Here is a 25,664-nt window from a genome sequence, read left to right on the forward strand (position 1 = left end):
GAAGAGCTTTGTGTTTCTCATCAAATCTTACCATGATCTGTTTCATCTTTTGTTTTTGTTTTTGTTTTTTCCTTTGCTCTTCTGCATACTTTAAAGACTGACTCTTCAGAAAGTCTTTCCTTGTGTAACCTGATCATGGAGGAAACTCCAGACAGTGGGTTGGCCGAAGAAATTCAAAGATCTCAAAATGATATAGGTGCATTTACTTGGGGCCCTGACGCTAGTACAGACAGGGTCAGCCAGGAAATTACCTCAGGCGGGTTTGGAGAAGACTCTGCATGTCTCTCCGAAGCAGAGCAAGACATAAGATTATCCACCAGGCTGCTTTCGTCTGCTGACTGGCCCACTGTAGCTGAACAGGGTGAGCATGCCCCGGGGCCAGCCCTTCCAGGTGGAAATGAACAACTGCCCCCAAAGCCTGCGCCTGAGGCTGGAGTTACCTTTGCTCCTTGTGTGGAGATGGAGCAGCCGTATGACCCACTTGACTCAGACATGCCAGCCATGGACACAGCTGGCCTGTTCAAAGAAAGTCATGAAGATGTGAAGTCAGATGAAGAGGAAGAGAAACAGAAGATAGAAGATTCTCTGTGGGCAGGTGTGGAGACATGTCAAAAGGTAGACACTGGAGCTATTGATATCAAGACACTAGAAGGTACAGAGGAATTTGAAGAGAAAGCATGTGAAAGGACAGGAAACAGAGTGGTAGATCTTAATACCATAGGAAAGGAAGCGCATAAGACCTTAAAAATTAATGAAGTGGAAACTAGAAAAGATGTAAGAGCAGGGTATAAGGAAAGTATAAACACCAATGAAAATTATTTTGAGAAAACTGACCTATTAGAAAAGGACATGGAAAGAGGAGATATGGCAAAAGAACTTAGTGACAGAGACCAAGGTCTACATGATGGAATTCAAAAGGTAATCAAAAATTGTGAGATGATAGGCGGCTTTGGGGCCAAACCTGCCAATCACCCAGATATCTTGAATCCATCTCTCCAGACCTACTCTGTATCTAACATTAAAGATGGCAGCCCTGAGGGATGGGATTTCACTAGAGAAGACATAAAGAAAAATGCAATAGACACTCCCAACCATGATATGATATATTACCCAGCACAAGACAGTACAGATGCTGAAGAAACTCAGTGTGAGACTGTGTTAAATGCTCTTGTAGGTGACAGGGATAAAAATCAGGCTGTTTTATCAATAAAACTTGAAGTAGAAGCTCAGTCTAGGACTGACCTTAATTATTCTCTGGGAAGTGATGCAAACAGAAGAGATTTATGTTCATGTAAGGCAGAAAGTTCACTAATAGAAGGGTCTGAAAGAACAGTAACTGAGAACTGTAGTCATACTGTTAACTTGCCAAGAATTGCAGAGATAGACTCTTGGGGAACAGATCCAGGTCACATCTGGCAGCCAAGCTTGAATTCAGCATTGAATAATTTGGATATAACAGGATTCTCTGGTATACCAGATGGCCAAGCAAGTGGATTTGCCAATTGTCTGGATTCTATTAACCATGGGCCTATCAGAGATACAGAAGGCTTAGATAATAGCTGGACACATTTAGATGTAGTTGAGCACAAGGAAGAACTGGAGGTGGACTTACTAGCAGGTGTATGTAGGAAACAAGCCATTGCTAGCTGCTGGGAACAAAGCCAGGAGATAGCAAGACCACTGATTTTGGGGACCTCCCGGAATGCTAGCACTGAGAGTTCTGCTAGTTCCCGAGACCAGGACATCAACAACTCAGATTTATCTGAAGATGAAATTGCTAACCAGAGATATGGATTGTTGTACCAAGAAATAGAGGCTGACAAAGACGAGGTACTTACCCTGGTCTGTAGCATAGACTAGCCAAAAACTTCTGTAGGTTCTGTTTTTCCTCATGTCTCTCACCTACTTCATTATCCATCACTATCTTCTAGGAGGCCTAATCTCTCTTAACAGATTGTCATGTACTTCTTGAAATCTGTGCAAACCAAACACAAATAGGTTGACCAAAAAAAAAAAAAAAAAAAGGCAGCAGCAACAACAACAAAAAACCAAACAACATAGGCACATACACACACAAAGCAGAATGACTGTGTGGGGAATTAATGAGAGTCTATGTTACCATCTCATTTTCTGAGTTGATTCTCCCTACTTTCACTTTTACTATTCAAGAACTAAAAATGCGCTAAACCAAGAGCAGCACAGACTAATTTACTGTTCCTAAAATGGTTCTGCTCCAATAAGAACACATGAAATGTTTCAACCCAGGCCCACTGAAACTGTAAAATATCATAATTGCTGTTCATCAAAATGATGCATTGTAGAAACACTGGAAAAGCTTCTTCCAGATTCTATCAATGGCCTGAAAACAAGCAACTTAACTCCTAATGGCCTTTTTCCGGAATCATCTTCTCATAGAGAAAGTGGGTTTGGGTCGGCACCAAGCAGTAATGCAGCAGCAATCATTGTAAAATTAACCTTTCTTTTTTTGTCAGCCTATTTAAAATCATGCGGTGTGGCCTTTTGCATTTCCTAAGTTATTTCATGCACAGCAACCTTTTGTATGATTTTAAAACTTGTGATAGTCTTTACTTTCCAACTTGTCTAATGGATATTTACTGGTCCTACAAAAATGATAATGAAAGAAATAACACAATCTGATTTTCGTTTCTGTTTAGGCTTCTGGTGGTTCGTTTAATGGATTCACACAGGTAAGGAATCTATTTTCTTACAAGATCCATCTGCTGAGCATGATGCACATTTTTTTCAACGTGGTTTGGTTCTCTGTGCCACTAATATAGCATAATGATTAAGAATGTCAGCACAAAATTGGACCCCACTACTTACAAACTGAGTAATGGAAACAGAATAGTAGCAACAATGTATGATTATTGTGAAGATTAAATGAGATATGCCGCAGAGTGTTTAGCCCAGCAGCCTAGCACACACTAAGTTCTCCCTGACTTTAGGTTAGCTTTTATTAATATGATTAGCTATACCATGGGCTTCTACCTTCTACCGATTCCTCTACCAGAAATGAGAAGTTGTTCTGATCTGAGAGATCCACTGGATTCAGCTGTTCTAAAGAAGAGCTAGGATTGTTTTGAACTAATGAGATGGATCTTTAGAAAATGTGAGAGGGTTTTAGGAGCTTCCTTCTAGAGATTCCTATAGGAACCCTACTGCACAGAGCCTTGCCTCTCCAGCAGTTCTCCAGGAAGGATCTGTTAGAAGATCAGAAACCATATGCTGGTTGTGTCCAATAAGGCAGTATTTTCCTTGGGAGTCTGTGAAAGAGAAACCACAAGATGAATTGTCCCATTAGGACAGTGTATGTGTATGTCCCAACAGGTAGGCAGGTGTAACATATGTAAAAGGCTGGCCACATGGCTCTCAGGCTCCTGGATCAGTTCTGACAACCTCTTCAACGGAGACCTCAAACAGGCTCGTCTGTGATGCCTGCTTTGTCTCAGAATGTCAGACGTGAACAGTTTCTAATAATTTAGCACTTAGAATTCTCTAAATACATATTCACAATATATTCATAAATAGAATTTGCTATTTAAAGGTTTCATTATTTTTCCATGTTACCTATAAAAAGATAAAAACCCACTGATATTCCTACATCCAAATACAGATACACACAAACACAAAGAGAGATGTTAATGCATCTCTTCCATCTTCAGATAATTCTTTTGAAAGGTTATCATAGGCATTGTCATCAATTTCTAATTCTTTTCAGGTTTGTATTTCTATCAGAGTTATTAATGCACAGAATTTTAAAAGTAACAACTTTTATAAGGGCTTTTATTTTAAAACTTCAGACCATCATACACTCCCTTCATTTCCTGTTTCTTAGAGGTGAATAGTTTCACTTCCTTCAACAAATTCTCTGTTTCCGCCCTATATGTGTGCATGGGTTTCTTATAGTGCTGCTTTTTGATTTCTAAAGTATTATCTATTGACTTATCCCTCTGGAAGGCGAAGACTTAAAGTATTTTCCACCTCCTACCCACCCAATTCACACCCTCTTCTGCTTCCTGCCCTTCCTCTGATAGAGTTCCATCAGAGCCATCCAGGCAATCTGTGGTAATGTAACAGTGATGAAAATGCTATTAGCAGCCAAGTCATGAAGTTCACATTTTGTTTCATGCCAACTTTTTGTTTTCGTTTGTGGTAATAATTGTGGGTCTTATTTATTTGCCTGTTGGTTGATCCGCTTAGTTTTCTAGGTACTTATCGCATATTCAACCCCATACTCTGTAGTTATATAAATCTCCTATTTTGCTGAAAACATTAGACATTCGATCAGTTTCATCTTCTTGAAGAAATTGCCTATCTGTCCTCCTGGGCTGCTCTGGTCTGAACCTGGTACCCTATGCCTGTGACTTGCTGCAGAGCTGTTCTCTGGCTCTTCCATCCTGTTGATCATGGGAGCTACCTTCACCTCTCTCTCCTGTCCTTCCACTGTTTTCTGATGCAAGTTTCCTCATTTGTGGTTTAATCATTCACTTGCGTGGAGCACAACCTCCAGTAGCTTTCTGAAAAAAGTGTACACGGAAGGTGAATATTTGTGACCTTACGCATCTGAACATGTCCTACGTAAATATTAATATAATGGACTGCTAGTTTGGGTATTATATTTGAAGCTGTAAATCATTTTCCCTTAGAATTTTAAAGCCGTCACTCCACTCAATCCTACCACCTAGTGTTGCCTTCAAGAAATTGTAATTTTGATTCTTGATATTTTGTAAGAAACCTTCTTCCCACTCCTCATTCTTTCTCTCTCTCTCCCTCCTCCTACCTCTTTCATCTTCCTTTTCTCTCTTTCTCTGTGGAACTTTGTAGCATCTTCTTTTTACTTCAGTGTTTCTGAAATGTTTCAATGATGGGCTATGGTCTGAGTCTCTTTTCATCCACTGTATAAGCCTTTTTAATCTCAAAATTTATGGGTTTTGATTTGGGAGAATTGTAAAAAATTAATCATGGCTTTATCTTTGTTTTCCTTTGTTCTCTCATTCCATAACACTTCTCTTTTTCATATGTTAACTTCCTGACTAGTATTCTATTATTTTTTCTTTGCTGTTTCCTTTTCTCTGTTGTCTTTCTCTACTTTCTCTGTTTGCCAATTATTCTAACAGGTTTTTCACCCCTATAATTTTTTCAATTTCCAATAACTCTTTTTATTTACTGCATATTTATTTTCCAACAGCATCTTCTTCTTGTGTCATGAATGATTCTCCTCCTTTATATCTCTAAAATATTAATAATCAGTTTTGATTTTTTTTTGCAAAGTCTTTGTTTCTTCCACTTGCTTTCTATTCCATTTCTCTCTTTTGTATTTGAGACTTATCAAATGTTTGGTGATCTTGACTGAATACTCATATTTGAAAGTGGGAATCTGAAAAGCTGACTGGAAACTTGTACAGGTAGATAGAGTTCATTGACTGTGGGCATTGTTGCGGGGCTTTCTGGCTCATCTTTTCTGTTGCAGAGCCACTGAGGTCAGATTCTTTAGGCATTTTTTTTTTTTTCGTTTGGGCTGGCCAGATTTCCCAAGGAAGATTTATTTTGTCTCCTGTCTGCAAAGTTCAGGTCTGACTACTAGTGTAATGGAGGTGATTGGGGAAAAAATGGGAGCAGACTGGTGAGAGAGGGGTGCATGGTCTCAGTATTTATAATGTAAATACTCAGTGCTTCTACCTTCCTGATGTGCCTGTGTGTTCCCCAGTCCAGGGACCCTGTTTCAGCCTCTGTATAATTAATCTCAAGTCTTCTGCTAGGGTAGGCAAGGATGTTGCTTGGTGTTCTTAGTAGGTAAGAATATCTTGAGGTCTGACAACTTTGTAATAGACTTTTACTATTATTCTGTTGTTACCACTGCCCTCACTCCTGTTTCCTGTGGCTCTTTATGCTTCTAATTCTTCATCACTGGGAGTTCTAAGGAACAAATCAGACTGATTTTCAGCATTTCTAACATCACCTTAGGATACAGATTTCTCTGATCCACCAAGTTACTACTCTTTCATCTGCTTTTCAATTGCAACATTTTGTTGTTTCTGTCTTTCTTCTCATTCTTTTCATTCTTACAGGTTTATGCCTTTAAAAAAATCCCTTTATTGTTGTCTAGTTTGGATTCAGGAGGTAACAGAGGTAACTGCATGTGTTCAAAACACCATCTTCATCCAAAAGTCACTGACTCATCTTTTCTGTTAGGCGTCCCCTGGATGTCATTTCTTCAGGCATTTTGTTTTTTCCCTTGAGCTAGCAGATTTCCCAGGAAAGGCAATTGGGTCTCCTGTTTGGAGAGTGCAAGCCTGGCTACCAATGTAATGAGAGATGAAGGTTCCTTTAGAGGTTAATTTTCCTTTAGATTTCCTCCAGCTTGATTTGTTTAGGTCAATGAACCTATTTTATGAAATTTTAACATGTGGCTCATACATAACCCATTAGAAGGAACACTTAAGTAATACAGTGAGATTGAATTCACAACATTTAAAAAGTTTGAATTTTGGAACTTCAACCACTAACTTCTGATTTGGTATCAACAGCCAGAAGAGAAGCTGTGGACTAAAGATGCCCCTGAAGCCAGTGGCCTCTGTTTAATGACTCTCGTAGTATTCTGCTAGCAGAGACTTATATTAAAACTTACTTTTGCATGTTTTGACTTAATGATTTAAAATAAAAGGGGACTTTAACATGTTTAAAATAATATTTATTGAGGCCAGGCATGGTGGCTGCCATCTCTAATCCTAGTACTCTGGGAGGCCAAGCTGGCAGATTGCTTGAGCTGAGAAATTCAAGACCAGCTTGGGCAACATGATGAAACCCTGTCTATACAAAAAAAAAATACAAAAATTAGCCAGGCGTGGTGATGTGCACCTGTACTTCTAGCTACTCAGGAGGTTAAGGTGGATCACCTGAGCCCAGGGAGGTGGAAAATGCAGTGAGCATGATCATACCACTATACTCCAGCCTGGAGCACAGAGGAGACCCTTTCTCCAAAAAAAAAAAAAAAATTAGAGTCTATATATATGTGTGTGTGTGTGTGTGTGTGTGTGTGTGTGTGTATATATGTGTGTATATATATATATATATATAGAGAGAGAGAGAGAGAGAGAATTGATGGTAGCTAATTTAAACATCTTTTAAAAACATCTTCTATTTTTATCCTTGATTGTCAGCCCCAGGATACTTCATTATTCGCAATGCAGACAGACCAGAGTATGATCTGCAACTTGGTAAGTTGATTTGGGTTTGTGCTCTCGGGAAGTTGTTAGTTATCCCTGCATCTAGAGTTTTAATATCCAGAATGTGGTTTCTGGATCCTGTGCTTTTCTAGAAGACAGGAGAGAACGTGTCTGTAAAACCTCAGTGTGACTTTGCGTTTAGTTATTTCTATTCACACAGGCAGTCATTCCAGCAAAAACCAATCTCCTCATTATGAACCCCAGCAGAACACAGTGAATCCATCAAGGACATGTATATTTCCATATGAATATAACTTAAGCTCCAGTATTTAAAGTGAAATTGCCTCAAGAATCCACGTTTCAGAAGAAATCCTTGTTTGTTTCTTGAACCTGAAACTACCCCATTTGTCATCTCATCCCTCCACTCTGTGAGAGGTAGAAAGCAGTAATGCATAGTAGAGTTGTGATTCCTAATTTGATACCAAATGAGAGGAGAGACAAAAGCTTAGTTAGGGGATGAGTAAGAAATAGAAATAGTTACTCCTGGTGTTAGAGGAGATTCTTTTTTTTTTTTTTTTTTTTGAGACGGAGTCTCACTGTGTCTCCCAGGCTGGAGTGCAGTGGCGTGATCTCGGCTCACTGCAAGCTCCGCCTCCCGGGTTCACGCCATTCTCCCGCCTCAGCCTCCCAAGTAGCTGGGACTACAGGCGCCCGCCACCGTGCCCGGCTAATTTTTTGTAGAGACGGGGTTTCACCATGTTAGCCAGGATAGTCTCGATCTCCTGACCTCGTGATCCACCCGCCTCGGCCTCCCAAAGTGCTGGGATTACAGGCTTGAGCCACCGCGCCCGGCCGAGGAGATTCTTAAAAGATCAGTGTTGCAGTTACGATGGAAAACATTTTTAGCAACAGCTTAAAGCTTACTAGTAAAGATGAATGAAGAGACCTTAAGAGATGTCGCTTTTGAGCATGTCATTGCTACACGTCAGAGGATCTGGGCTCTTTGAGGACTAGGTCATGAGGGTTATTTGTAGCACTATGGTTTTCTCATGGGAGTAGTGCATCCTTATCCCAGCTTCTGCCTTTCATATTGGATACTTGGAATTAAGATTAAATACAATGAATTTTTAAAAACTATTTTATTTGTAAGTAAGGAATTCTGTTCTGGAGGGTTTGTCTTCAAGGCTGGTTTGATGTATTTTCAAAGGCAGGTGTGTCTCTCATACCTTGTCAATAGATTGTCACGCTTTTGCCTTTTGGACAACCAGCTGAAAGACAGAGTCTCTCTGGCCTGCAAATAAATATTTAAATGTTTCAAATACAAATTATACTTGTGTTAGTCATGGAGCCAGTGAAACTCATTCTTCATGTTCATTGGTGATTCTCCAGCTGGGTGATGGAGATGGAGAATGGAATTTTTAATTATCAACTGTGAATGGTTTATGAGAAATGGAGAAATACCAGTATAAAACGAAAGGCAATTGGTTATAATTAAACTCACACCTATTACACTGATGCAAAACATTCAGCTCTAGAATTCAGTGGTTTTTAAGTTTTGGTGAGCCTTTCCATATCATCCCTGGCTGGTCCTAGGAGCTTCCATGCTTGTCTTTCTCTTCCCTTTGTATGTATTCTCTGAAGCAGACATCTTGCCCCTTCTTTCCATGGGGAACTCAGCTTTGTCATGTTCAGCATTGCAAATGCTGCTAACATTGGCCCTGCCCTCTGATCTAGGAAATCACAGTGAACCGATGTCTCCCAGTGAGTCCTGATTGTACACGATCTTCCCAGGAGCAAGAAAACTTCCCAGTGTTTGGCTCATTGACTATTCTGAGCGAAGTAGGAGATGAAGTTGATAATCAGCTGTACATCTCCCAGTCTGCATCATACAGCCCCACAGGACATCTTTTGAGTACAGGTTTAAACCCTTTTGAATCAGCAACTCTTGCTCAGAGCTCAGAGCTGCCTCTAAAGCCCTCTGCAGTTCTCACTAAATTAGCTCTCTCAGGATTGGAGAAACTGGATACAAGGCCACATTGGATGTGACTAGACTTCTGCCCCTGCTCTCCCAACCCATCTCCTTTTCCTCTGTGTTGACCCACCTTTCATCTTATCACAAAGGATACCAGAAAAGGTGCTGCAAGGCTATACTCCTTATTTTATTCTAAAGGAAGAATTCGTTTATGGTCCTCAGAGTTCAACCATTGTGGTATCTACTGCCACCAATATCTGTAAAGGATGCACCTCTTCTCTGAATGTGTAATGACTGCTACTGAAACAAACAATAGGAAATCATTCTCAGCACTCCAAAATAGGTGTGGCAGGGGATCAACCTATTTGCAATGTCTCTCGAGGGAGACATCTTGTAGAAAAAAAAGGTGAAGGTAGGGCACAATTCCCACAGGACTATATTGAATCTCTCCACAAGAGGTTGCTCACATTTTATCTTAGTTTTTCCCCCTTTCTTGACAAAACACTTATAATTTTGCATTATCTTGGAAAAGAAAGGTGGCTTCTATTTCTAAATTTAGGTAGCTGATTTTATATACAACCAGGCTTCATTGTTACTCATCATTTAGTGAGTTATACTATCCTCCTGGAATTTAGGTTAAGTTGTAATGCCTTATTGTGAAATTTCATGTGTTATTGTCGTATGTGAAACATCTTGTGACTTGTGGGGACATAAGCGATCCTATGTTCTCCTGATACTAGACCACAGTCACACTGTCAAATTTCAACAAGCAAATGCAATTAGACTCATTTATAGAATCACCCTAGCTATTTATTCTTGCCTTATAAAAAATGTCAGAATTTCTTGAGACTTCTAAGAAACCTAGACTCTGATGCAAATATTTTTTGCATTTTGAGATATCTTTGCATTTTGTAAAATATATGATGATATATTTCTTTGACTCATGTTTTAAAACATCTCTTGGCTTCTCATCTGGCTTCCATCTAACTTCTTCCGTAGCATAGACTCAGCTTGCAGTGAACAGCATCTACTTGTGGATTTCTTGGTGTTTTCTCAAATTGCCCTTTTATCCTTCATTGTGAAGGTCATTTGATACCAGGCTGTCATAGCAAATCACCTTGACTTCCTAAATGGTAAGATCATTCCCTGAGCGCTTACAGTATCTGTTTGCTGTTATGAAAACTTGTTCCATTATGAAGATAATTCTTTTCGAACAATAAAAGTGAAGTATTTTTCCATAAAGGACTCCTGAGAGCATATTAGTGTGAATTTTATCTCATTCTTTCCTAAAAATTATGTCAGGCCACCTCTTAAAGCTTAAAAAAGCCCATAAAAAATCAAATGTCTATACACCTGTCTACCAGTCCTTTGAATTTATTATGCCCTTTGAAAAGAATGGTCGTGTGATCCTGGCATGCATAAAAATGGAATGATTTGGTGGGAGACATAAGACAAATAGTTTGTGTGTTTGTCCAACACTAGGCTCTTCATATTCATTTTGTATTACCTCAGCATAACTTTTCCATCACTTCTCTGGGGAACTTGCCATGTGCACTGACTCAGATAAATGTACAGGACAAATAGAGGTGGGTTTTGATTGCTTATGGTGAGTTGGATAGAAGTTGCTGATTTCTCCAATCACAGCATTAATTAGAGACTTCTTACTCCACTGGGAAATCACTTTTCAGCTTTTTTTTTACAGTTTAAGTGTTCTGATGATAGAAAAGGATCTTATGAGCCCTCTAATGGCCATCCATTTAGTGAAAGAATCATGCTAGATAAGTATGTGTATTTATATTAATAAGAATGGAAAAAGAAGGAATATTTTCAGTAGTTGTAGTGACATGCACTGGCTGTGGTGCTTTTAATGGCTTGTTGTTAGTTGATATCGCTAATTTTAAAACTAAAAAGGCCTTGATCTAAGAGATGCCAGAATCCTGATTTAGCATATATGTAATTGAAATCAGGATGATGTTTATGTGTTGTGTTGGGACAAAAAGACCTCACCCCGCCTACACAATTCAGGGGGTGTAATTGAACCACATGGAGAATACTGCCCTGTGGTTCTTTAAACAACTATTATATGAAGTAAATGCATTACTAAGGATTTTGTTGGAGGGAGAAAGGGAACAAGGAACTGAACAGGAATTTACAAGGCAGTAAAGTATCTATGATTGTGGTAGCGAATAGCCAGGTAGCTGGTTCTGTTCCTCCCAGCCTTGGAAGTGGAACACTAGCATCGTGGTGACCTGTTGAGTCAAATGAATGCATTTTAGTCTGACTATTAGAATGACTCTTTGATTTTTTTGGTGCAATGCATATTCATAAAACTGAAAGGCCCTGGAACTGTGTGCCCTGCGATTTCTTCCTTACTCCTTCCCACTGGCAAATAATTGTGGGTCCTCCTAGAATTCTCTCTCTCTCTCTCTCTCTCTCTCTCTCTCTGGAAAATAGCAGAACCTTTTATAGCTATCATAGGTAAGTAGGTATTCAAAATGTTGCAAGTAAGTAAAATGGGTAGGTAAAACTTGGTAAGTCTTGCCTGACTTCAAGGGAAATGACAGTCTTGATGATGGTAAAGCAGAAGTTTAGTAAGATTTTATTTCTAGTCTTTTCCGTTCTCTAAAAGCCTATGATGTCAAACAGGGGGCTTTTCTCCAGCACGGATTTCATGAAGCTAGTTGCCTGTGGGATGACAAAGAAAATCTTAATTGTCCAGTATTCTGTAATGTTATCTATTTACCTGTTGAATCTTTTTCCTCTAACCCTCAAAACAAACACTCCAAGGCTGAATCTGAACAGGCTCCACCCACAGAGCCAAAAGCAGAGGAGCCCCTGGCTGCCGTCACACCTGCCGTTGGGCTGGACCTTGGAATGGACACTCGGGCTGAGGAGCCAGTGGAGGAGGCAGTGGTGAGCGCTACCTCCCTCTCACCCTCGATCTGCCTCGCTGCCACAGCCATGCTCATCTCATGACCCCATGCATCACTCTCATCTTTGCCTCACTTGGGCCAAACATGCTCCATATCTGTTGTAGCTCCCAGGTTCCAATAGCCTTCATTCCTATTCTCTTTCATTTTTTAATGACTAATCTTATGATCTAAAGAAAACTGTACATAGCCACAGGTTTAGCACAGTAGAAGGGTTGTAGAACTTGCGAGTAATCAGAACTGTTAATGCTTTGTTCTATCTGTGACAGCTGGAGACGTAGCTTTATTAGGGATGTGACAAACAGAATAATAACTTTGTTCATTGTGTGTACATATTGATTACTTACAGTGTTCGTTTTGTAGGTTGGTTAAGGTCCAATGAGGTGTTGAAATCCCATATCACAACTCCATGAATCTATAAGGATTCACCATTTGCTCACAATTAAGTCTGCTGATGACTCTTATAATAATATGGACCTTCAGGATGTTTTGTTTCTGTGCTGGGTTGGAGATCCATTTGTCTGCCTGGAAACCTGCTCTTACCCTAATCCATGCAGCCATAAAGAACACCACATTGCAAAGTGGGCTGAGCTCTGATATGTACCAAGTAGAATTGGACATTGTAATACCCACGAAAGTGTAGAGTACAAAATACCCATGGTGAGTGAAAAGTCATTTATTTATGAAATGAAGAAAAATGTCTTCCAACAATTTCAATCAGGGTACCATTTACTACAGCCTTCATAGACTGTACAAATAGGAAAACCAATTTCTCTATTACCAAAAATAACATTCCCTGAATTAGATACCTAGAGAAATGAGGCTTACTTCATGTCGTTGGTGCCTTAAGTCATTTTACAGGGAAAATGGTAGGTCATCTGTCACATCAACAGTTTATTAATCAAGTAGAAAAATAAATAATAGTGCAAGATAGTAATGGAACTACTTAAAGTGGGGCTGAATCTCTCCTAGAGGCGTTGCTTGCAGGGACTTTAGACCAGGGAGTGCTGTGTCCAGGCCCGCTCCCAGATTCGCTGGAGATTTCAGCAAGTCCATGCAGACAGTGCTTTTTCATTTGGTGTCCAATGGTGATCTGTCTACTCACCTTAGCTTTAAGATTATTTAAATAACAAAGGAAGGGAAAAATAGAATTTAATTTTTCACTACTGTTATAATTAAGAAGATAATTGATTTTTAAAGGAATGTGGATGATGCCAGGGAGTTAAAAAGATATTGATTTAGGTTTTGAGGGAAATCGTTTCAATTCTGAAAAGCTCTCATCAAATCCCTATTTTGAACAGCAGAACCAACTTCACCTTCACCAATGTTTTAAAACTAGTTCATTGATTTTATGCCCAAGACTATTCAGTGTAAGGCTTAATGCCATCATGCCCATGTGTTTGAGCACGGGCAGCATTGGATGTTGTGCGATAGATTGGAAATGTAGAATAGACGAGCTACTGCGTTCAATACAGGCTGAACGTTGATTCTCCATGATCCCTTCTAAGAATGCCATGTGCATATACCTCCCACACCCCCATCCTCATTTCAACAAACCAATCTAAGAAGGCTTTTGTTTTTTTCAGAGTCCAGGTTTATGGTTTTCCAGTGGACAATATTAGTGGCCACGAATTATTAAGTACCTACTATGTAATAGCTAATATATATGCATATGTTTGATAATTGTTTAAACTAAGGGTAATATGAAAAATATTCAACACCCTGTGGCACAGGCACCAACCGTCACTCAAACCGGCTTCCCTCATGTTGGGTAAGCAGCTCTTTGGAAGAATGCTTCATTCTGAAAATACCTTTTCTCCTAAAGCTCATAGGTGAACTGTAAAGAATCAAAAATTGTGATTCCTTATAAAATATAAGGCAATTTACAGTCTTATGAAGGATTTAGGCACCTCCTGAGATCCACAGGTGATGCAAGAATCGCAGGTGCAGAGCTCGCACTGTGATCCACGCTTTCCACAGAGAAAAAATTCAAGTTCATTTCTCCATATGGACTGAAAAATAACAGTAACAATGTTAACTAAGAGGAGACAGTTTACAGCAATTCAGTTTGCCTAATGCTCATCAGTAGTGGCTGCCTTCCATGTTTTTAACATGGACATACTTGGATGAAATCAATTCTTCCCGTCATTCTCCCTTCTCCTTAGGAAAACAGAATCAGATAAAATGTATTTTTGTTTCCTAAAGTAGATTTATAGCTTGTTCCTTCTGGTCTAACATAATATTAGGGTTATATTTCTCTGGAGAAGTGTCTATTAGGTTGCTAGATATGTGATATTAATTGTAAAAACAAAAATCCCCATTGTGTCCCTAGCATTAATTAATAGGCTGGCTGTGGTTGTCATTAGTCAGCATTGAGTTGACATGACCTTTTGAGGTAATCCCTTTCGCTGCTGAAATGTCACCATAATTATTAGTTCAGGTTTTGACAAAATGCATTTCATCTGAGATGAAGTTTGTGATTGTTCTGTTTTTTTTTTTTTTTTTTTAAGAGGCAAGTATAATTTCAAACATGGGAAATTTTAACAGTGTTTTCCAAAGGGCTTTTAAGAAAAGTTTAATTATTACATTTTAGTTTGTTGTTTTATTTCTCATATAGCTAGTATTGTTGATAGTTTTTTCCAATAATATCAAATTTTACTAGTATGTCTACAGGATGCATTTACAAAAACAACACTGTTGTCTTTCCTTTTCCAGATGTTTCTATGTTATGTAAATAATGAAAATATTTGTTAGAAAAAAATGATTTGGGGCCGGGTGCGGTGGCTCACGCCTGTAATCCCAGCACTTTGGGAGGGTGAGGTGGGCAAATCACGTGAGGTCAGGAGTTCAAGACCAGCCTGGCCAACGTGGTGAAACCCCATCTCTACAAAAATACAAAAATTAGCCTGGCATGATGGCGGGTGCCTGTAATCCCAGCTACTTGGGAGGCTGAGGCAGGAGAATCGCTTGAACCCGGGCGGCAGAGGTTGCAGTGAGCTGAGGTCTTAACCATTGCACTCCAACCAGGGTGACAGACTGAGACTCTGTCTCAAAAAAAAAAAAAGCTCAATACGATTTCAATATTCGTTTCAATATATTTTAGAGAATTAGGTTGAAAAGCAGGTAAAGATGAGCACAGAGTCAATTCATAATGAATTATGTGGTTACAATTAATTATGGTTAAATTTTTACCCACATTTATTCCATTTGTTTCTAGAGAGGCCCCTTCTAATTTTCTCTAAATTTCTGTCAGTGCCTGTATTTTGCTTAAATTATGTGAATTATACCACTGTTTTGTTTTTTTTTTTTTTTGCCTATTATTTTTTCAAAATAATGCCATGTAATTAAATTTAGAGTTAGCATAGTTTTTAAAACATATAAATGTAAGAAAGACTGGTAAAGACGTTTTTAAAATTGTTGGGGAATCCTGGATTATGAAACATTATTGACCCATTATTCTGGGGACAACTTTGGTTTTTGCTGTGTTTTGTTTTTTAAAAACTTTACCACTTAACTGGTCAAGACCAATTTAAACCAACAAATATATACATATCAGAATTGCCAGACTATAGTCTATCAGCTTCATCTTGCTAGGAATATTTCTGTCTGAACAGAATGCATGTGTTCACTTCCTCTTTTACTCAGTTGACAGATATATTTGAGTCCTCTGTAGGTGTCAGGCTCTGTTCTGGATCTGGAGAATACAGGGATGCGATAAATAGATATGGCTCCTGCCTCCTAGTTTCCACAGACTGGTGGTTGAGATGCACGTTATACGGAGGTTGAGGTGTCCTTCAGTGACACTCATGTTCGTGGGAAACAGCATTTGGGTTTTCTCCTTTTGCAGGGTAAACATGAGAGCTAGCGTTTCCCCTGTGCCTCTAGATGTCATCTCCCAGTAAGTCAGAGGAAGACATTGAAGATCAGAGGAAGCCAGGGAGCTTGAATTATTGCCTGCCCTTATAAACATAGAATGATCTTCCAACTCCAAGTGCTCATACTGAAGCATGCTTTAAGATGTCAACAAACATACGTATGTATATATTTTTCTTTTTTTTATGAGAACCTTGGAGATGGATGTTCCTATTTACCTTTCGTAGAAAAAAAAATCACAGAATTGGTTGTTTTCTGAGTTTGACTGTATTCCCATTAGCAAATAGTTACATTTTCAGTGCCCCTCAAGCTAAACAAGTGTCTGTTTCTCTCTTGTTCACGATACCAAGCACACAGCAGAGTATATAATACATGCCCATCAAATTCTAAGTCATTGAGTTGTTAATTGGTTGACACTGTAGTCTTGGGGTCCTTAAAGGGGCTGCAGTTTGATTTCTTAAAGTACAAATATTTATATGGTCGTTTTCCGTGTCTTTTTTTTTCATTCAGACATTTTGGCTTTTTTATATTTAGGAAAAGCAAGCCAGTTATGATGATCAAAAGCAATGTCAGTTTTTTCATTCTGCCCCACAGCTCTGTGAGACCTAAGCCCCACTTACCTCAAATATAAAATGGAGTTAATAATAATCACCTTAAAAGTTTTCTATGAGGGCTTAGAAATAATACATATTGTCAGTTTCAGCATCTATCATGCAGAAGTTATTAATGACAGTTTGGTGATATCATTATTGTTACCATCCTCATGAAAAGTTGTTGAGAAGGAAATAAGCAGAAGCAGGGGAAATATGTACTCTGGGGAGGAGAAAGCAGCAGAGGCAAAGGATAACAGCCCCCTCTTCCAGTGTTGCCTCGTGTCAGAAATGGCAAAGGATCCAGTCCCTGCTAGATCTCCATCAACACAAATTTCCATGTGGTTTCCAAACAAGCTGTGTCCCATCAAAATTTTTTGTCCTTTCTAAGAAGATTTTCTGTTTTCTAGGCACCTTCATACTCAGTGAATGAATAGGGATTTTTTCTATCTTCATTGCCAAGGAGATGTGAGTATTCAGAGAACTGGCAGTGCCCTCTCAGCTGCGTCCTCTTTCAATGTGGTTGTAGAAGGAAAAAGAAGGGCAGATGATCTATAAATATGATACATCCAAATCCGATACAAGTAACTGAACTTAGATCTTTCTCTCTGTCTTTGCAGGAAGTCATAGGGAAGAGATAAAGTTAGCCAAGAATAAAGTGAAAGTAACAACACAGTGATCAGTTCCCCCAAACTCACAGAGCAGGTTGATCTGGATTGGTAGGTGGCCATCTCTGATGTTTTCAGATGTGGCTGATGATATTAAGTATTCGTTAACCACCTACCAACTGCTAGTGGCAGCATACACACACCATTTTCCCTGCCTTCTGGAGTGTGATTTCCAAAGCCCTATCGCAGACAGGCCCAAGTGAGACTTTTGAAATGTCATTGTTTATTCAGAGTGTGGTTATAAATCTATGTGAACATGAACTCAGGATTCAGGTTGTTCTTCCACTATTGAGGAGCCATTTTTAGGTGATAGATGCCCAGTGGCTTTTAGGTATTACTTTTGGCATGTACTTTTCTTCTGAGGTGAAATTCACATAAAATAAAATTAACCATTTTCAAGTGAGCAATTAAGTGGCACTTAGTACATTCACAGTGTTGTACAATCATCACCTCTATCTCGTTCCAAAACATTTTCATCACTTCAAATCACAGCCCCATAGCCATTAAGCAGTGACTCCCATCTTCCCCTCCCCAGGCCCTTGGTACCTGCCAATCTGCTATGAATTTATCTAACTAGAGAGCTGATATAAATGGAACCAGACAACACATGAGTATAAGATGATTTTGTGTCTGCCTTGGTGTACACTTTTTGTCACATACTAACTCTAGAGCTTTAGCTTGATATATTTAATGTGACTTGTTATCATTAGCTTCAGGATAAGAAACTCTTATTCTCTCTTCTGAATATGTATTGGACCCAGTTCATAATCCCTGATTGAAACGATTCCTGGTCATCAACACAATTGGGTAGCCTATGTAAGACCAGACCCATTCAGAGGTTAAGAAGACAACTCTGTTGAGATAATAAAGCCCCACCCCAATATGAAGCCCAATCCCACCCCAGAAATCAGAATTTAGACCTACAAGAGCCTTACAGATGTGTTCTACCTACTGGCTCACCCCTCTTCGCCTACCGGTGGCAGTGCTGGGATTTGTTTAGTCCATGGATAATGTGGAACCAACCCCCCAGACCATGTGTGCTGAGTTCTCATCCGCTTCTTGCCTGTTCCTATTCTGTCCATCCCTCACCTCCAGGATAGGAAAGCCCTTGCATGAATCCCTCCTGCTAGCCCTCCGGAGATATGAGCTGGAACCCTAAATATGATCAGGAAAAAGTGCTTGATTTGAGATCAGAGATCACTTCCTTTTCTCTGGCCAGTTGCCTTTTGTTCCAGCATCAGTGCCCAAGCAGCTCAGATACTGCCTTTGAGGACTACTGTGTGTGTCCTGAAGTGAAGGAATATGATCAAAGAGAGTAAGGTGATAGTAAAGAAGGCCATACTGTGATAAGAGATACTAGGGAGCACTAGCATTGTCATGCATTCTCTCACAGCAGTCCCATGAAATAGGATTATTTAGGCATCAGGATCCCCATTTTTCAGATTAAGAAAACGGACACAGAGAGATTATTTGCTTAACCAAGATCGCACACCTACAAAGTAGTGACCTGTGATTCAAAACCTGCTCTTTTAATCCATAGCTGTCCATCTCCTGACTACTCCAGGTGCTTTTAAAAAGAGCAGGTTTTATAAAAATATATTTATCAACACATTTCATATCACGTCTAACTAAAGCCATTAGGTTCACAACTTAGGGTCCAAGCTGACACAAAGACTTCCTACAACGAATGCTTAGACTTGATACATGTTCCTGGTTTGTGGTTGAGGAGTTGAACTGAAACAGAAACTCTGTGTAGCCTCAACCTTGAGCTTCTCAGAGGTAATGTATATTCTAATTCTCCACTTTGGCTGCAAAGCAATTTCAGAGGGGATGTATTTGAAAGACCCTGAATTAGGAATATGGGGGAACTGACTCCATGGCCAACCAGTGAGGTGGCCTTGGGGAAATAATTTTACCCTCCATGCCAGTTTTCTCATCCTCCTTTAAGAGCGTTGTACACGATAACCTCTTCCTGCTCCCCAAAATCAAAATGTATTACTCTAAAAATTCATTGTAGTAACAATTCCTTGTAGTAACAAGAGCACCCTATGTTTATGGCTTTTTTCCAGCCTCTGTTTGCTAGGCCTTTGGGATGACATATCATTGCGGAGTGGCTTTTACTTACTAATGCCATGGCCAGTTCAAAGGCTGTGAACTCAAAGGTTGGCAGTCAGGCCTTCCAAGTGTGACTTTCAGCTGCCTACCCCTCCTGAAGCTGCAGGCCCCACACTGAGATATATGGGTTGGGTCCCAGGTTGCACACTGAGATATATGTCGTGCTTGACAGGGTCAGGTTTGGGAGTTTTGCCAACAACGTGTAATGACATTCAGGTGATTTACAGATCACTGTTTATCAGTCTAGTCTCTGAATGTGTGTGGCAGCCTTCCTTCTGCCTTCTGCCAACCTGAGCCTGGGCCTGCTTAGGAGAAGGCAGTTTGAGCGGTAACAGCAGGCACTTTACATACCATTCAAAGATGACATAGCCAGCCATGGGAAAATGCTTATTGTACCATGAAAGTGTCTTCCTTAAGCAACCTCTTTAACAAACTGTTTGCAATCCGTGTTGAAGCTGTCCATGGTGACTGCTCCAAAAACTAGTGTGTGCTCATTTCCTCGTCTCTGAGAGAGAACAATCCATGGTATTTACATTTGCATTAAAAGATAAGTCCCCTTTTCCTATCCACTTGTCCCCTACATGTTGCAGATAAATCACTAATTAAAACTTTAAATACTGATCTGTATTATTATTGGATATTCTGACACAAACTTAAAGGCCAAATTAACCAAAATGTGTTAACTTTGAGATCTCTGTAGAAGACTTTAATTTTTAAAGAAAGTGATGGAGCTAGTTCTAACAGACATTGCCATGGCAACAGTGCTGCCTGCAGTTGAGTTGCTCTGGGACCCAGCTGCTGAGGGTTCATGATGGGACTGCAGGCAATACCTGGAGAGCAGACTGAAAAAGATGATTGAGCTGAACATTGTGAGGGGGACACCACTAAATTCCTTTATTAGAAAGGAAGCACATAAATATGTCAAATGAAATTTGCGATACCAAGTGCCAGCTTTGAAAGGAACACTACTGGGGACACGGGGTACCATGAGAAAGCTTGCCCCTGCAGTCACACCGAAGGAAAATTATGACCCAAATTGTTTTAAATATAGTTCACGTGAAGAGATTTACCAGTCACCAGCCCATGCCATAGTTCGGTCATCTTCTATGTGGGGTCATAATGATGATCTGGAGACTCTACCTACCTCTTGGGCTTTTCTTTAAAATGGATTCTGAAGAAAATGCTGTATTTTCATTAAAATGCCAAGGATCTTCAGACAAGTCAAGAGCTCAAGTTGGATCTAGAATTAGAGATAGTCAAGAAAAGGCAATGGTGCCCTGCAGCCAGGATTCCCACTGTATTTGTCTTCCTTTGTTACTTTTCCCCATGAGTTTACACAGCCAGGCCCAAAGGGACTTCCTCCAGCTCCATAGTGAATTAGTGGAAGAGTCAAAACTAAAACCCAGTCTCCAGTCTATCTCTAGTGCTGCTTCTACTTTATAATAGTTCCTCCCTTGTAAAATGAGAACATTAGGCCCTGTGGTCCTTCCAGCCATGGGATCAGATTAATCTCTAACTTGTGAACATACTTATAAATGAAAGGCAAAATGTCCAACTTCTAAATGTTCTCAGTTGTAGTTCTGTAGTGCAATGGATCAATTGGTCATCTTTTCCACTTTTCCAGCCCGTACATATCTTAACGATGAAATCTACAGGACGAAATGAAATCTACAGGACAACTACAGGACAAAATAATGTAGAACAATAATGTAGGCAAAAGTAATGTAGAGAAATTCTATCAAACCAACCTCTTCTTGATATCTTTTTATTGCATAATTCACTATTGATTAAGAGGGATTTTGTGATATGTTTGCTTTGGTGCCCGGGTAGTATGTGTGCATGAATAAAGAAAAAATTTATAATCTATGCATCTCACTTTAAAGAGTAGCGTTCCAACAACTTAAGTGAATGTATCAACTGTTTATAAGAATACACTCACATTCTTTGTCAGACATTACTTGGGAACCAAAAGTTATTTAGGAGGTCTCAGAATTTCTGTGGAACTCCCTGACTTGAGAGGTGTGTGGTCTTCTTGGTTATGGGATGGTGTGAGAAAATACAGAGTTTAGAGTTAGACAAACTGTTTCAGTCCTTGTTTCTGAGTGTAAGATAATGTTGTTGGTGAACAGAGATAATTTGACTTCCTCTTTTCCAATTTGGATGCCTTTTATTTCTTTCTCCTGCCTGATTGCTCTGGCTAGGATTTCCAGTACTTTTTTGAATAGGAGTGGGGAGAGTAGACATCCTTGTCTTGTTCTAGTTCATAGGAGGAATGCTTTCAACTTTTTCCCATTCAATACAATGTTGGCTGTGAGTTTGTCATAGATGGTTCTTATTATTTTAAGGTATGTTTCTATGATGCCTGCTTTGTTGGGAGTTTTTACGATGAAGGGATGTTAGATATGTTAAAAAAATTTTGCATCTATTGAGGTGATCATTGGTTTTTGTTTTAAATTCTGTCTATACGGTGAATCACATTTCTTGATTTATGTGTGTTGAACAATCCTTGAATCCCTGAAGTAAAACTCATCTGATCATGGTGGATTATGTCTTTGATAGGCTGTGAGATTCAGCCGCTAGTATTTGGTTGAGGATTTTTGCATGTATGTTCATCAAGAATGTTGGCCTATAGTTTTCTTTCTTTGTTATGTCCTTGCCAGATTTTGGTATCAGAATGACACAGGTTTTGTAGAATGAAGTAGGGAGGAATCCCTCCTTGTTGATTTTTTTTTTTTTGAATAGTTTTAGTAAAATTGTTACTAGGTCATCTTTGTACATCTGGTGAAATTCTACTGTGAATTCGATCTGATACTGGGCCTTTTTTGTTGGTGGTAGATTTTTTATTACTGATGCAATTTCATTACTCATTATTGTCTGTTCACGTTTTCTGCTTCTTCCTGGTTCAATCTTGGTAGGTTTTATGTTTCTAGAAATGTATTCATTTCCTTTAGGTTTTCTAATTTGTACGCAGAGATATTCATAATAGTGTCTGATGACCTTTTGTATTTCTGTGGTATCAGTTGTAATGTCATGTTTATCATTTCTGATTATATTTATTGAATCATCCTTTTTGGTTAATCTAGTTAGCAGTTGTATAGTCAGGGTTCTACAGAGAGACAGAGCCCATTGGGGAGATATCTATCTATCTATCTGGAGAGAGAGAGAGAGAGTGAGTTTCCCTAACAGAATCTTCTCTCTCTATCTCTCTCTCTATATATAGATATAGACATAGATAGATAGAGAAGACATCTCTCTCTCTGTATATATATATGGAGAGAGAGAGAGAGAGACAGAGACAGAGAGAGAGGATTTTACTAGGGAAAATTGGCTTATGCAATTACAAGGTGAAGTCCTACGACTGGCCACCTGCAAAGCTGGGAACAGAGAGAAACCAGTAGCATGGCTCAGTCTAAGTCTGAAAGCTTCAAACCAGGGAAGCTGACAATGCACCTCTGTGTGACACCAAAGGCCTGAGAGCCCACAAGAGGCCACTGGTGTAAGTCCCAAAGTCCAAAGGCCGAAAAACCTTGAGTCTGATATTCAAGGGCAATAGGAGAGAAAGCAAGCATCCAGCATGAGAGAGAGAGAGAGAAGACTTAGAGCAAGCAAGCTTATCCCCCTCTTCTACATGGTGTTCCAGCCATCCTGGCAGCTGATTGGATGGTGCCCGTTCATGTTGAGGAGGGGTCTTCCTCTCCCAGTCCACTGACTCAAATGTGAGTCTCCTCTGGCAACAACCTCTCAGACACACCTAGAAACAATACTTCACCAACCATCTAGGCATCCCTCAATCCAGTCAAGTTGACACCTTATATTAATTATTAAGGCAGTCTACAAATTGTATTTATCCTTTTAAATAACCAACTGGCTGTTTTGTTGATCCTTCATAAGATTTTTTTTTTTTTTAAATTTTCAATTGCATTTAGTTCTGCTCTGATCTTTGTTATGTCTTTTCTTCTGCTAGCTTTAGGTTTGGTTTTTCTTATTTTTCTAGTTCCTTGAGGTATGACGTTAGATTGTTAATTTGAGATCTTTATATCTTTTTGGTGTAGATATTTAACAGTATAAACTTTCCTCTTAGCATTGCTTTTGCTGTATGCCAGAAGTTTTGATATGTTGTATCTCTGTTTTCATTTGTTTCAATTTTTTTATTTTTACCTTAATTTCTTATTTACTCAAAAGTTATTCAGGAGTAAGTTGTTTAATTCCCAAATACTTGTGTGGTTTTTAGAGTTTCTCTTGGTATTTATTTTTAATTTTATTCCACTGTGGTCTGAGAAGTTGCTTGGTATGATTTCAGGGTTTTGGATTTATTGAGACTTGCTTTATGGCTAAGCATATGGTTGATTTCAGAGAATGTTCCATGTACAGATTTTAAAAAAAATTGTACATTCTGCAGTTTCTGAGTGGAATGTTCTATAGATATCTATTAAGTTCATTTGGTCAAAAGTACATTTATGTCCAGAGTTTCTTCTTTAGTTTTCTGCCTTGGTCATCAGTCTGGTGCTATCAATGGGGTATTGAAGTCCTCCATTATTATTGTAGTGATGACTATCTCTTTTCTCAGGGCTAGTAGCATTTGTTTTATAAATCTGGGTGCTCTGGTGTTGGGTATATATATATATATATATACACACACATATATATACACATATATATGCACATTTATATATATATTTATATATATAAAAAATAGCTAAATCTTGTTGAATTGAACTCTTGTTATGACATAATGCTGTCTTTGTCTTTCTTTTTAATGTTATTGGCTTAAAGTCTGTTTTATCTCATATAAGGATAGCAACTCCTGCTCTTTTTGTTTCCAGTTACATAATACGTCATTTCCAGCCCCTTTACTTGGAGCCTGTGGGTGTCATTACATGTTAGATGGGTGTCTTGTAGGCAGCAGGTGGCTGGGTTTGGGTTTCGTTTTTCTTAATCCAATTTTCCAATCTGTAAGTGGAACATTAAAGCTATTTATGCTCAAGTTTAATATTGACATGTGAGATTTTATTCCTATCATAGTGTTATCAGCTAGTTGCATTACAGTCTCAGTTGTGTAATTGCTTTATAGGATATGTGAACTTTGTACTAATGTGTGCTTTTGTGGTGGTATCATCCATCCCCTTTCATGTTTAGAACTCCTTTCAGCATTTCTTGTATGACCAGTCTAGTGGTGACGAATTCCTTTAGCATTTGTTTGTCTGGGAAAGACTTTATTTCTCCTTCGTTCATGAAGCTTAGTTTGACAAGATATAAAATTCTTGGCTGGCAGTTTTTTTCTTTAGGAAGGCTAAAAATAGGCCCCAAATCTCTTCTGGCCTATAAGGTTTCTGCTGAGAAGTCGACTGTTAGTCTGTTGGTTCCTTTGTAGATAAATTTGACACTTCTCTGTAGCTCCCTTTAAGATTTTTTCTTTAGTGTTGATCTTGGATACTCTGTTGATTATATTTCTTGATGATGTTAATCTCATATAGTACCCCCCAAGTGTTCTCTGAATTTTTTGTATCTGGATAAATACTTCTCTATCAAGATCAGAAAAACTTTTTCTGAATCATTCCCTCAAATATGTTTAAGGGAACATACTGCACTCCTTTGGAGGTGTCAAAACACTTTGTCTTTTTGTATTGCCAGAGTTCTGCTGATTCTTTCTCATGTGAAGAAGCTGTCACTTCTTATGTTTAAATTAGTCATCCTTTGATGGGACATTTAAATTTTTTATTCTTTTTTCCCTTGAGGATATGGCTGTGGGGTTTGTTGTATATGATTATTTGGCTTTGTTTCTAGGTGCATTCAGGAGGCGAAGGCTCTACATGGGTTCCTTTGTTATGGATATCTGTTGTGTGGTGGCTTTCTCAAATGCTGCTTGTTGTAGCAATATATTGGGTATATGAGTTGATACACTGTCTTCTGTGGGGCTGGGAGTGTGGAGGTTTCAAGAAGTTTATGTCATACATTAGCACTATGCCCTTCTGCAGCAGGTTTTTTATTTGGTCTTCAGTCTCCAGTCCAGTAGGTGGCATTTAAGGATGAGAGCTGGCTTACCCTTGGGTAGCTGGATGATGAATGGAGGCACCTACCCTGACAAGAGTGACAGGAGGATTTGTATTGGGATGTGCTGAGCTCTTGGGGATAAGCATTAGGGGGCTGCACCAGCTTCTCATCCTAGATAGGCAGGAATGTAATCCACTTTACTGTTGCAGGACTCGTGACCTTCAGTTCAATAGATGCTGTCCTTTGACTCCAGTCTGCAGTGTGACTGAGGTCTGTGAAAGCACCTGTCTGGTGGCTATCAGCAAAATGGCCTTGGGGCAGAGCTTCTTCCCCCAATC

The 25,664-nt window shown here is 39.2% G+C and overlaps 1 protein-coding gene across 3 annotated transcripts in view; it reads left to right on the top strand.

The window, feature by feature from the left end:
- Positions 1-25,664, top strand: part of AMPH (amphiphysin) — a 253,826-nt gene that overhangs the window by 208,225 nt on the left and 19,937 nt on the right. The window contains exons 16-18 of one of the 3 annotated variants that reach the window (XM_025380451.1): positions 97-615; positions 2,676-2,708; positions 7,182-7,238. In XM_025380451.1, coding sequence (XP_025236236.1) covers positions 97-615; positions 2,676-2,708; positions 7,182-7,238 — 609 coding nt within the window. Of the gene's footprint in view, positions 1-96; positions 616-2,675; positions 2,709-7,181; positions 7,239-11,946; positions 12,073-25,664 lie in introns of all 3 variants that reach the window. The other 2 variants (XM_025380452.1, XM_025380453.1) reach the window with 2 other exon arrangements.

This window comes from Theropithecus gelada, chromosome 3 (assembly GCF_003255815.1).
Source record: "Theropithecus gelada isolate Dixy chromosome 3, Tgel_1.0, whole genome shotgun sequence".
Classification (NCBI taxonomy): Eukaryota; Metazoa; Chordata; class Mammalia; order Primates; family Cercopithecidae; genus Theropithecus; species Theropithecus gelada.